This window comes from Nannobrachium achirus, assembly GCF_963921795.1.
Source record: "Nannobrachium achirus genome assembly, chromosome: 3".
NCBI lineage: Eukaryota > Metazoa > Chordata > Actinopteri > Myctophiformes > Myctophidae > Nannobrachium > Nannobrachium achirus.
The window spans coordinates 41,651,031-41,663,961 of NC_137812.1; the positions used below are offsets into that span (position 1 = coordinate 41,651,031).

General features: G+C 39.8%; 1 protein-coding gene across 1 annotated transcript; it reads left to right on the plus strand.

Annotated features, from left to right (window-relative positions):
* Positions 1–947: 947 nt before the first annotated feature.
* Positions 948–11,116, plus strand: LOC308280886 (tetraspanin-5). The gene is made up of 10 exons (XM_080720973.1): positions 948–1,338; positions 3,144–3,194; positions 4,077–4,223; positions 5,238–5,408; positions 5,563–5,688; positions 6,552–6,599; positions 8,167–8,283; positions 8,424–8,485; positions 8,623–8,672; positions 8,777–11,116. Exons 1-9 carry the CDS (start codon positions 1,255–1,257, stop codon positions 8,633–8,635), a joined length of 819 nt encoding a protein of 272 aa, XP_080577099.1. The 5' UTR covers positions 948–1,254; the 3' UTR covers positions 8,636–8,672; positions 8,777–11,116.
* Positions 11,117–12,931: the final 1,815 nt, after the last annotated feature.

Consider the following 12,931-nt stretch of genomic DNA (forward strand, 5'->3'; position numbering starts at 1 on the left):
CCAGCAGATTATGGTTACAGACCAATTTGCACACATGACAGCATGGAGGTGTTAAAAGATGTACACTGTATTTTTTAGATTTGACATGAGTATGTACTGTATTTCTTTATCATGTATACATGTACTTCACTACATCCCAGTGACAAATATTGTAACTCCACTACAATTATTTGAAAACTTGTATTTCTATTTCGTTCTAGCAGAGTATTTCTAGTGTCATGCTTTCCTGTGGGATGCTTTTACCTAAATAGAAAACCTTAGTATTTCTTCCACCGCAGGTAGGCTAGTACATTTCCCTCTACCTGGAAGTTTCATTATCTTTGAATTTGAAAATGTGTGATTAATATGGTAGCCTAATTGTGTGTGTGTGTGTGTGTGTGTGTGTGTGTGTGTGTGTGTGTGTGTGTGTTTTCAGAATTAGTTTGACAGTGGTCATCACCTGAGTCACTGCGTGCAAATTTACTGAAATGCATAAATGCTCAACACAAAATCAAATTTAAAAGGGTTTAATATCTTTGTGAATTTACTGTGGCACACACTTTCTACAGTCACTGAAGAACACTGTACTTTATATTAATATTCAATAAAAATGTATTTACAATGTAATAAGGATAGGCTAATAGTTTAATTGTAACTCAAGTGTTCAAAAAAGTAAAAGTACAATATTTGGATCCAAGATGTAGTGGAGTAGAAGTAAAAGTATTGGAAATTGGAAGTACTCAAGTAAAGTACAAATACCTCAAAAGTGTCCTTAATGGGTAGTAAATCTACTTATAGTTACTTTACAACACCACTGATAAAAGGGTTCTTCCTCTGATGCTAGTAATGGTACAGTAGGGCAGGCTAGAGGATGTCGCTCCTCTTGTGACCACTAGGGGCCCTCATTCTTATTCGTCCTCAAACAAGTCAGTGAAACAACAGCCATGTCTAGATCATGGACCAGATAGAAGACGAGCGGTTTTGATCTGGTTGCTTTCATGGGATTTATTATACATTTACTCCTAGTTTTACAATAGAGGATTTCATTGGACACACATCACACCACAGGGCTTCTCCTAGCAGTATTGCTATGCTATTCCGCGGGGGCACCAATAAGACCTTCGGCAATCGAGACGCAAGATGTGGGTTGTAATTAAAACGCTGAACAATTGACGACGGATTTGTCGAACCATAAAGGGTGGATTTCCAGAACCAATCTGTCAAACAGATGTATAATTCTTTATACTGCTGTTGACATTTGTAAATACGGACGAAATGATGTCAGGAAAGCATTTCAAGGCTCACGAAGTGAGCTGCTGCATCAAATATTTCATATTTGGATTCAACATAATATTCTGGGTGAGTATAGCTCGCATCATAGCCCCGTTGTCTGCGGTTTGGGGCCTGACATGTCCTAAACATTAACTATTTAAAAAAATGTCAACGATTAACGGATAATGGACTATGGCTTTGCCATTTATAATTATTTTTTGTTTCATTTTTTAGCTTACATGATAGAAAACCAACGGGGTTATGGCTGTGTTTATACAGTGTCCTATGCATGTAGACATTCTTGTCTCATATTTTCCAATATGCTAGGTTTTTTCCCATACTTGTTTTCATGAGACATGATGATGATGATGATGTGATTACATCACTTAAACAGTCTTTGGCAGGCTTTAATACTCCTGTGCACTTGCTTCCTGTGTCACTCCCAAGCTAGCTTTTGTTTCTGTTCTGCTTCTCTCACACACACACACACACACACACACACACACACACACACACACACACACACACACACACACACACACACACACACACACACACACACACACTTTGCGGTAGCCTACTACTTTACTTTATGTGACTTGTAGTTGAAAGCCCTTTGATTGCAAGGGTAGAGGCACCATGCTCTCTCTTATGGGTGAGAATGAACTCACCCATATTGAAGAACAAGAATGCAAAAGGTTACTCCTGTGGTGTTATTTTATATATATATATATATATATATATATATATGTGTGTCTAAATGGACACAATTAAATGCCATTTTCCTTCCAATAGATGTTAAAAACGAAATTCATATACTCTGTATTGTAATCTTATAAGTGATAATACATTTATTACAACATTATACAATGACCAGTTGAGGCATAGGCCTATTGGTGTGTTGGCATGGAAACATCATCCACTGTGAAATACAATAGGTCACCTGCTCCACCTGCTCCAGTAGATTAAACTCAATGGTATGGGAGCAAAGAGGTTTATTTATATGTCTTTTGCTGGAATGATAGTATGATACACACTGCTAAAGCAAAGGGGGCTCCCCCAAGATGATGTTGACTCCTGGGATGACAGAGGTGGCTTGGTAGCACTCTTAACAAAATAATATCCAACATAACTGATTGTATACATAATAGCTTCTATATGAGTGTGAGTGTGTGTGTGTGTGTGTGTGCGTGTGTGTGTGTGTGCGTGTGTGTGTGTGTGCGTAAGTGCGTGCGTGCGTGTACTGGTCCCCTGGTAATATTTCAGACCTGAAATGCAATTTATTGCATTGTTTTGCCAATAATATTGCCAGGAACTATTGCTTCATTACGGAGCCCCGGAACACATTCCTGCAATGTTTGTCCTGGCAAACCTAAGGTCTTCTTGTCAGACCTCAGTAAATGAAGCATAGTTTGCATAATCATTTTTGCATAGTTGTTGTGTTATATATACCTACTTTATAATGGAGAAGATAATGCTACCACAACGCTTCTCAAAGTGGGGTCCGGGGACCCCCAGGGGTCGTTGAGGGTGTTCCAGGGGATAATGGATAGTTAGGAGACAAATAGTAGACCCTTTTATGTGTCTGTAACTCTGAGGGTTTACAAATGGAACTTAATTAATTTGGTTCCATTCTATTTGTACACTCTCAGAGTTATGGTGGTCTGTGGTCTAATGCAGGGGGACCCCCAGGTTCCATTATAATCAGCTATTTAAAAAATAAATCTTGATATCTTTTGAAAAACACAAATCTTGTATGGGGTCCTTGGCACTAAATCGTTTCAGATGGGGGTCCTTGGCAGAAGTTTGAGAACTACTGTGCTACCACAATCAGTGTGGAATAATCTTCTGGTCTTTCTGTCACTCACTCTCTCTTTCTCTTCCGTTCTCAGTTACTTGGAGTGGCTTTCCTTGGCATTGGGTTGTGGGCATGGAGCGAAAAGGTGGGTTCATTCATAGTTTCATACTATACCACCGCTATGTGTAAGCTGACACGGTGGGATTTCAAGTACGACATTCATAAAACCTTTCATTCGCGATGTCTTCAAACACTGAATAAATGTGGGCACATTGTAACTGCAACACAGAAGGTCCGAATATATCCGGTCAACATACTACTCCTGTGGGAGTTTCTGAAGAGGGTCATTAAACTTAAGACTAGTGGTTTACGCCCATCCGTCCACATGAGATGGGTGAAAAATGTTTTTACTGGCCTTACTAAAACAGAAAGGAATGTCATGCTTTCCTGTGGGAAGCCCTTCTACACAATAGCTTCTGGATACATCTGATGCATTTCACAGATTCATCCTTCTCAAAAAGAAAAAAAGAATATATAGTGTAAAGGACGGTGCATTTTCTCTTGTAATATAAAAGAATTTTAAGCTTCCTTATATTCAAGATACATTGTGCATGCAGTGAAATATTCAAAACCATTTTACACTCTCACACTCTTAATTAGAGAATGTAGAAAAATGTTATCTGTTATGGCACCACATCAATACAGCATGGAATTGTGGACAAAATCTTATCCAACAATGACAAAATATTCTATCTATGTTTTGGGTCTGAGAGGCTTAATCTCTACAAATGGTGTTCCGTGGTTTAAATGCTGAATAAATAATGGACCTTGATGTGAAAAGGGTTGAAAACCACTTTAACTAGTTGACCGGGTCCCCCAGGGCTTTAGGTCCACCAATGTTTCCCCCTGCATCAAATCTCTTTGCCACAGAATAGAGATGCTATAGGGTTCAAGTAACTGCACAAAGCATTGTAATTCCCGTCTTTACCACCAATTAATCAGTCAAAACACTGTTTTTCATCACCAGGGCGTGCTGTCCAACATCTCCTCCATCACAGACCTGGGGGGATTTGACCCCGTGTGGCTCTTCCTTGTGGTTGGGGGGGTCATGTTCATCCTGGGATTCGCTGGCTGCATCGGAGCACTGCGAGAAAACTCCTTCCTGCTGAAGTTTGTAAGTTTAAAAATAAATGTCACGATTATTTCAAACCTTCAACAAAAGTCCATGTTGACAAGAGTTGTGAGTGTCTGGTGGCTGATTTAAACGCGTGAATCAAAACACCATCCCAGTTCCAACAATGGACCAAGGGAGGAGCGCTTGTTTTCGGTGAGATGACGGAGACACGCAGTCTCAGGTGACTATGAGCCACGCGAGACACTGCCGAGCGAGCGGTAGTGAGCGAGTCGCCGTGTCGAGCGTTGCGACGGTCGCATGAGCCGACTCTGCGTCGTTACCGAGTTATGTGCCGTTATGGACAGAATAGTAAATCTTCGTCCCCCCGACTTTCGGCACCTCCACACGGTCCAGGCGAACCTCCGGTTCAGCCAATCACAAGCTTCCACTGCTGGAAGCGGGATGGTGTTTTGATACATGCGATTTAAACACCTGACTAATTAGACTTTGGGTGCTGTGCATTGATCTAATCGATGCACACATGGTAAATTGACAGTCTCATTGCACGATAAAGCACAGAGAAAGAGGACTGATTTATTGTCTTATGAAAAATACGAGCAAATTGGCACAATTAATCGCAGGTATTCACTGCACCCCATCGGAGCACAGCCCTATAGCTCAATCATATACTGCTCATATACTGCTCTTTTTGGAGCTGTGTGGAACACAAGCTACCCTATACGTGGCCGTGTGTGTAGGTATGTGGGTATGTGGGTGGGTCTGTGGGTCTGTATGTAGCCTGTATGTAGTAACCCTGGGTGACCAGAGAGGTGCTGTTGAGTCTAGCCTGCCCTGAGCATCAACTGCAACACACACACACACACACACACACACACACACACACACACACACACACACACACAGCTCCACTTCGAACAGAGGTTCGATTTTTATACTCCATCTTACTGCGTGCAGAGATCCAATAATTGTTTTTGAGATCTGAAGGTTCTCTTCTATTATACAGCAGCATGTAATGTTATAATGGAGAGAATAACAAACTTTGCTGTGTTTTAGTTCTCGGTGTTCCTGGGGATCATCTTCTTCCTGGAGCTGACTGCCGGAGTTTTGGCCTTCGTCTTCAAGGACTGGATCAAGGACCAGCTGAACTTCTTCATTAACAACAACATCCGTGCCTACCGAGATGACATTGACCTGCAGAACCTAATAGATTTCACCCAGGAATATGTGAGAGCAGTGTTTTTCTTCACACAGTTGTGAATTGACGTTAGTCATTTTGACATAATGTACAGTGGATCAAGGTTGTTGAGGCCCAGTCCCAGTAGGACTCAATAAAGACATATCTCATGCCAGGTCTTACTGTGTCTTTTCAACTTTCTAGTGGGAGTGTTGTGGAGCCTTCGGAGCTGATGATTGGAATTTGAACATCTACTTCAACTGCACTGACACCAATCCAAGTCGAGAGAAATGTGGAGTGCCCTTTTCTTGCTGCACCAAAGATCCAGCGGTGTGTAACTCCGTATAAAACATATTATCAAAGAACAGACAGATGATTAGTGAGTTAAAGCTGCGATCCGGAATCTATTTATTATTTTAACCAATCTGTATGGAAAAGGATGTTAAAGGAGTAGTTCATCCCCAAAAGGATTTTTTTTCTGTTGATTATTGAACTCAAGTCTCCATAATGTAAGTAATCGATAGGGTGTACTACTCCTTTAATATAACAAGCACATCTGCCATGGTTGGAGGTTCTCTCCTTACTCTTCCACTGAGAAATGTAGACCCTTTGAACCTTAGCCCCTAAGTGCAATATATCCCCTGCAGCGATTCTGTCTTGGAAGAGCAGTTGCAGTATGGTCTCCAACCTTGGAGACCCGGGTTCAAATCCAGGGTAGTACATAGAATTTACGGATTGCAGAGTTAAGCCAAAAACAAATGTTAAAATGGCGCTGTACTTTGTAGGGGAAAAAATAACACTTACAGTGGAGGAAGTTGAAAGGGGAAGTATTTTGTGTGCGATAGCTTGCTTATCTGTGTCCTCCAGAAACAACATATCTCAGCACTCACGGCTGCATTCCAACAGGAGGACCTCCACAACTCTGTGGTTATTCCTCTCTGACTCTGCTAGCTGAACACAAATGCAAATGATGTTAAAGAGTGGTATATGGCCCCAATGTTTTGTTGAATACAATGCAAGACTTGTGTGAGGGAACAGTTTGAAAGCAAGCAATGAATAGCTTGTGCAAAACTTAATTACACAGTTGGATCACTGTAAAACAAGCTAAATCATAATTGCTATTTGCCTTTATGATATATGACTTCAGTCCAGTCTGACCAAATATGTTGTTCAACTCCCTCTTCTGTTCACAGGAGGATGTCATCAATACTCAGTGTGGATACGACGTTCGAGCAAAAACCGTGAGTTGCATAGTTTATATTTTGTGTACTGCATAATGGAGCTGTAAACATTGTCAAGGAGGTTGAGCCCCTTGACAAAGTTTTTGATAACTCGTCAACCTGGAAAGTTTTTACCCACTTTTCTCCCCGATATAGTCATTATGTAAATTGATTCCTCCCCACACACATTACTGTGTCACTGGCACTGCTATTGTATCCTATTGACTCACCTACCAGTGAGGAGCCCCCACCAGGAGGACGTAGAGCCTTTATTATACTCCTTCCTGCTGACAGGTCCTCCCCAGCCTGCGGGAATACGTATAGTGACAGTTATCATCCTCCCCACCCGGCTTCCCTCCCCCAAACAAGTGCCAATGTTGTTCGTGATGTGTAGATGCTCTGACAAATGCTCGGATGTACCGCAGAGGATTTGAATCCACAACCTCACCGGTGGTGGGCAGGCACTTTACCACTGTGCCAAACAATCGCCCGGTTTTAATTTTTTACTCGATTAAATCATTTTGTCTGGTTAACGACTTGAACCCTATTTTATTCTTTGTCGTACAATGGTGTTGTGTGAATAGTGAAAATAGCTGATCTACAAGCTCACAACACGCAGGGGTCTTGTGACCTTGTAGATCTGCTATTTTTGAAACTCTAGTTTATTCAAATCAGCTCTTAATAAGCTTGAGTAACTGTTGCATGCCTGTAACAGATAAAGCTATGTAACTTATGAGTAGTAATAAAAGTGTAAATTAGAAAATCTTTATTTCTTAGTCTCAAGCTAGCTTGTTTGGCTACATGAGGTCATCAGCAGGTACCCCACCCTAGCCACGATATTGCTCATTCAGCCCGTTCCCACTCCCCAGTTTTCAGAGTACACTGCTGCTTCTCAGTTCAGTTCCATGGCCTTGGATTACTCATGCAGAAGCAATGCTTTGGAATAGAAACCCCTCCCCCAACATTTGGTTTGGCATTACTCCATAGTGCAGCCCGTGGGCCAGAGCCCACTGGTGGGCCGCCAGCATAATGCAAGTGGGCCTCCAAATAACCCAAAAACTGATGATGAATGATCAAATAACATAATACTAAAAATGTATGAAAAACACCATGGTATTTTTTTTTTCTTTCTTTAAAACCTTGATAAATTAGTTTTCATTGTGACACCGATAAATAGGAACTTAAAGTATACTACGCGTTAGTTCAATCGATTGATTGATCATTAAAATAATCGGAAACGCGTACCGCCTAACCATCTGACCACTTCTCAGCAGCTGAAAAGTGGTCAGATGGCTGCTACACACTTTCAAGATTTTCAAGTGGGGCCTGATTCAGTTTATTTTATTGACTTAAAACGATGTTCTAACTGTATTACAGCATCTGGGTAACATCAGAGAGGGCCAGGAAGACTATTTAAAGCTGCAATCTGATACTGTTTAAATGAATAAACATTATTTTAACCATTATAGAGTATGTTAATACAATATTGCTCTAAAAGAGCACCTACAAGAGGCTGCAACTCTGAACTGGGGGTCTTTGATAATAAAAAACTGTTTGAAAATCACAGTGTGATGATGTGTGTTGTTAGGATTCTGAGCAGAGGATGTTCATCTACATCAAAGGGTGTGTCCCTCAGTTTGAGAAGTGGCTACAAGACAACCTGACAGTGGTGGCAGGCATCTTTATTGGGATCGCATTATTACAGGTTAGCAAGATCGTGACACCTTTTCCCGGCATCTAATGTCTCTCTCAACCTTTATATTAACGGGTATTCTTCTGTTAGTACTGTATGTCTTTTCTATAATAACATCTGGGTTTGCTTTCCTTCTCTTTTTTTGGTTTCAGATTTTTGGAATCTGTTTAGCACAGAATCTAGTGAGTGACATTGAAGCAGTGAGAGAGAGCTGGTAGGTGTCAATAATTAATATATTATACAAAGGTATATAGTAGTAGTAATTAAGTATAACTGTTGATTTCATTGTGTTCATCTACTATCTTTTTGATAATACATCTATTTTTTTAAATCTTCCCATGTCTCTTACAGTTTGTTTACTTAAGTCTTCTAGCATCATCTCAACAAGCAAGAAGGATGTGGTATGTAAGCTGTGTTATGTCTAACAATTATCATTACCAGTGTTGCAGCATATGCAATGGTTTCTACCGTGGAATGTTTATGCACAAACTCCCGTATTTTACAGGTCTCTTCGGTTTGGATGCAGCCATGGAAGTGGGATAAATTCAATGTCTTAGATGAGATGTCCTGTACAAGTACATTTCTGAGAGTTATTTGTGGTCTAATTTTGAACAGTGTGTACAAATTCAGAGAAGTCATGGAAGTTCCCATAGAACCATATTAATGCTGCACAACAAAATCATCACACGTAAGCATCTGGTCTTAAGAAATACGGTAGGTTGGCCAATAAAGGATGTTAGTAATTACAGTTATACGGCAATACTACATCTGTCTCTGAGGATGTTCTTGTCAAAAATAGGCCATTGCTTTTTTCTTCCCCACAATTGCAGTTTTTAACACTGCATGTAAGGCTCTTGTACCAAGGTGAAGTGGTTCTGGAAATGCACTGCATGCCTATTGTCTGTTGATAGGACATTGGCTCTCTTAACTGTATTTCATTAATGTTACTGTAAGTATTTATAATATTTGTAAGATAGCATCTACGGTAGTATAGAGTGAATTGGCTGGTTAGCACTTTGTGGACTGTTTAATGGAACATACCTGCAAAAAAATGGTATTAGACCTCTATCCATTTTGACTGTATTTGAACACAAAAGAGTATTGGGAAATTTAGGGGAGGCTCTGATTCTTAATTTGTTGTATTTTAGCAGTGTTTCGTGTCAACCGATGTACATGTAACATGTAAAAAGGGGAACAATAGACACGGCTAGGTTTTATCTGGTGCTATTGACATAGGCATAGGCATTGACATATCTCAAGGTTTTCTGAATTAAGAGGGATAATTGAAATGTAACTGTGTATAGAACAATGCTTTGTCCAACTACAGAGCTTTAAAAGTCTCTAGTCTATAAGTCAGACTACAGATTTAAGAAAAAGAAAGGTTTGAACCTCCACATTCTCTCTCACAGAAGGATATGCAGTCACAGCCTTATAACTTGTCTAGCAAGTTCATATAGCAAAGATAATTTGAGCTAGGAACATTGCTTGGCACAAGGTGAAGTATCTGAGGTAATGGCCACTAGAGGTGGCCCTTTCCTGAACGCTTAAAGATGGGATCCGTTGGCAAGAGGTAGTAGTAGTAGTTTTAGTTTTTTTGTTCCATTTTCTTTTCGATAGATTTTTATCCCACCCTAAAGCAGCTAAAAAAAACAACAATGTGCTTTTTTGCATGTGGCGTGCCGCTTCTTGCACATTATTTCATTTTATCGTCATTATGTTCATTCATATTTCTTTGATGTGTTTTGAAAGTCTATGTACGTTTGCTTGATGAAATCTGCCTACATTAAGATTTGAACTGAAGTTTTCACAGGAGTAATGGAAGTGCAATGTAGCTATTACGCTTATGTCCAAGGCTGATGATTGTATGCCCCCTTTAGGCGGTGTATATATACCTCAACATAGAGTACATTTCCAACATACATTAGGGTTTAATACAGAGCAGAAAGACTCTCTCACCAGCGTTTTCTTTTAAATGCTAATTGAGATGTACTTTATTTTTATTTCTGATGTCATGGTTGGTTTTTATCACTTCCAGTTTGAGAAGAATTTCATTGTATTTTCTATTCAACAAGAATACCTTTAAATTAAGACATTTATCTCACAACTTAGATAAAAAAAAGTCTATTTCTCAGCTCTGTCGTACAGTAGTTTGGTTTTGGTGTTTGTATGGAAAGAGACCATGTGGCACGGCACCAAAAATGTTTCTTTTGCAGTGTAACCTGCTAGCTGCAGCATTGCAAGGACAGACAATCCTTTTCCTTTTCTGTCAGTATGGTGAAATGAAAAATGTCACTAAATAGTCTTACCATTGGTTCTTAAAAGGGAAGACCACCCATTTTCAATATTGAACTGTGTCATTAATATACCTTAGAGGAGTTGTGTGGAAATAGAAAAAAAAGTCCCCCCCCCCCCCCCCCCTTCTGTGCTGCCTAGAACTGGAGGATTGGTTTTGGGGTGTGTATTGTAAAGTACAACTTGATGACATCACACATTGTACTTTACAATACAAACCCAAAAAATCAATCCTCCAGTTCTAGGCAACACAGAAGGGGGGGAACTTTTTTTCTATTTCCACACAACTCCTCTAAGGTATATTAATGACATATTGCAACATTGAAAATGGGTGGTCTTCCCCTTTAAAACGTACCACAGCCAGGTCAGATCAGGTGTCAGCTATCCTTTTTTCACTAAAACCTTGATTCAATTGTCTGTATTTATGGATCACATTCATTATAAATGTGCCATACCTGTGATTATGCCATACTTGTTATTATAAAAAAAAAGTACTGTACTTTGTGTTACTAATTCATGTAAATAACTGGATATTGAAAAGGTGTAAATATGTCTGAATAAATGTTTCTTTGTAAATAGACGTGTCTTATTGAATATTCATATAATTTGCATTAATTGACGATTCCAATAAGAACTCAAATTCAAAGAAACATAAGCAGATATTGTGTTAACTGAATTTATAAATGGCACAGAAATTGTACAGAACACATTGCATAGATAGTGTCTTCTAAATGCATTGTGTTGTTTGAGGACTTAGCTTACCATATTATGTACAGTATTTGCTACTCTCAGAAGTATTTCTTACAATCGATTTAGAGTATATCAGCAGTTATTGGGCATTGTTGATAAGTGGATGCCAAATATGTTTTGGGGACATTCAACATGAAATATAAGGGCACAACAGCAAAATGTTTATTGTCATCAATAAGGATGCTTGTCAGTGATGAGCGACAATTACACTGCTTTTCAATTTAGCAGTTGTGCATTAAGTTTACTTTTAGACAATAATCAATGAAGATTATGGTGTGCAGTGTGTTTGGCTGTATCCTAAGAGTATTTATATTTTGTTGATATGCTGTTTACTCAAAGTGGGATCTAGTCCAACAGCCACTTACATTTTTCAAATTCATGTTGTTGGTGACAAACTGATTTTCAACTGAAAAACATGGTACAATCAGTTTATTTTTGCAGCAACAATAAAGATAAAAAGGGTCATTTAAGGTGCAGTTGCATAATCACATTTCCTAAGAAAAGGGGAAGAAACTCCGTTCCACTCCCTTTAAGATCATTGAGGTCACTGTAGCCATCAGCTTGCTAATTGCAGGACAAACAAGGTCTTCAAATTCTATGAGCTCCTTCTATGACAGAAGTGAAAGTGGAAAACTAGCAAAGTTTTGCTGAACAGGAAGTGGGTTTTACTTGTCACTATTGTGTAGCTAAGTGTTGTCACATATGCACCAAATTATAATTATTGTTTATAAATGTTGTGCTGGTTATGTCTGTGTTTAATTATCGGTATAACGGTATATTTACTCTCTTCCAAAGAAACATCATTCCTTGGAGCTCTTGATGATAGGCTTAGAGATTCTTGTTTATCCCCCCAAATCACGAAGGCTGATTTGACCTTTGACAAATAAATAAGTCAATGTGTCAAAGAAAGCACTTTGGCTTTGTTGGGCAGTACACTGAAGACTCAATATGATAAAAAATTATAAGACATACAGTGACAGTATTACACCATCATATCACCAGTAAGACGCCTCAGGGCAACACGCGACAAGGTTGCGCCATGTCTTGGCCATCTGGCCAAAGGGATTTAGTTCCCCTGGCATCACAGGGATCTCCATATGGCAATAAAGGGGATTTGGTTCCCCTGGCATCACAGGATCTCCATATCTCCATATATGGGCATAAAAGGGATTTGGTTCCCATGACATCACAGTGATGTCAGAGCGTGATGTCAGAGCCTGAGAGTCAATCATCAACAAAGACAAGCATTACCCAGACAGACAGACTTTCCCTCTTATGCCCATATATGGAGATCCCTTTGATGCCAGGGGAACCAAATCCCTTTTATGCCCATATATGCCCTGATGTCCACATCACTGTGACATCACTGTGACTTTGTCCCTTTTATGCCCATATATCGACATCCCTGATATGTCCACATGACTGTGACATGACATCACTGTGACTCTGTGCCACACTGCCAGATGGCCAAGACAGTGATGTGTCAGGGGAACCACAGTGTCAGGCGTTACCCGTCCGTCTACAGACAAGCTGTGCCGGTTCTGACAGTAAACTGCGACCTGCGGTCGCAATGATCTCATTCCATTTAGTAAAGTTGGATATCACAATCACCACATAA

What these genes read in the sequence shown, in the direction of transcription:
- LOC308280886 (XM_080720973.1), top strand. Translation starts at nt 1,255, where the DNA reads ATGATGTCAGGAAAGCATTTCAAGGCTCACGAAGTGAGCTGCTGCATC. An exon ending in ACTCCTTCCTGCTGAAGTTT is followed by an intron (nt 4,224 to 5,237) that starts GTAAGTTTAAAA and finishes GCTGTGTTTTAG; the next exon opens with TTCTCGGTGTTCCTGGGGAT. An exon ending in TTGGGATCGCATTATTACAG is followed by an intron (nt 8,284 to 8,423) that starts GTTAGCAAGATC and finishes TTTTGGTTTCAG; the next exon opens with ATTTTTGGAATCTGTTTAGC.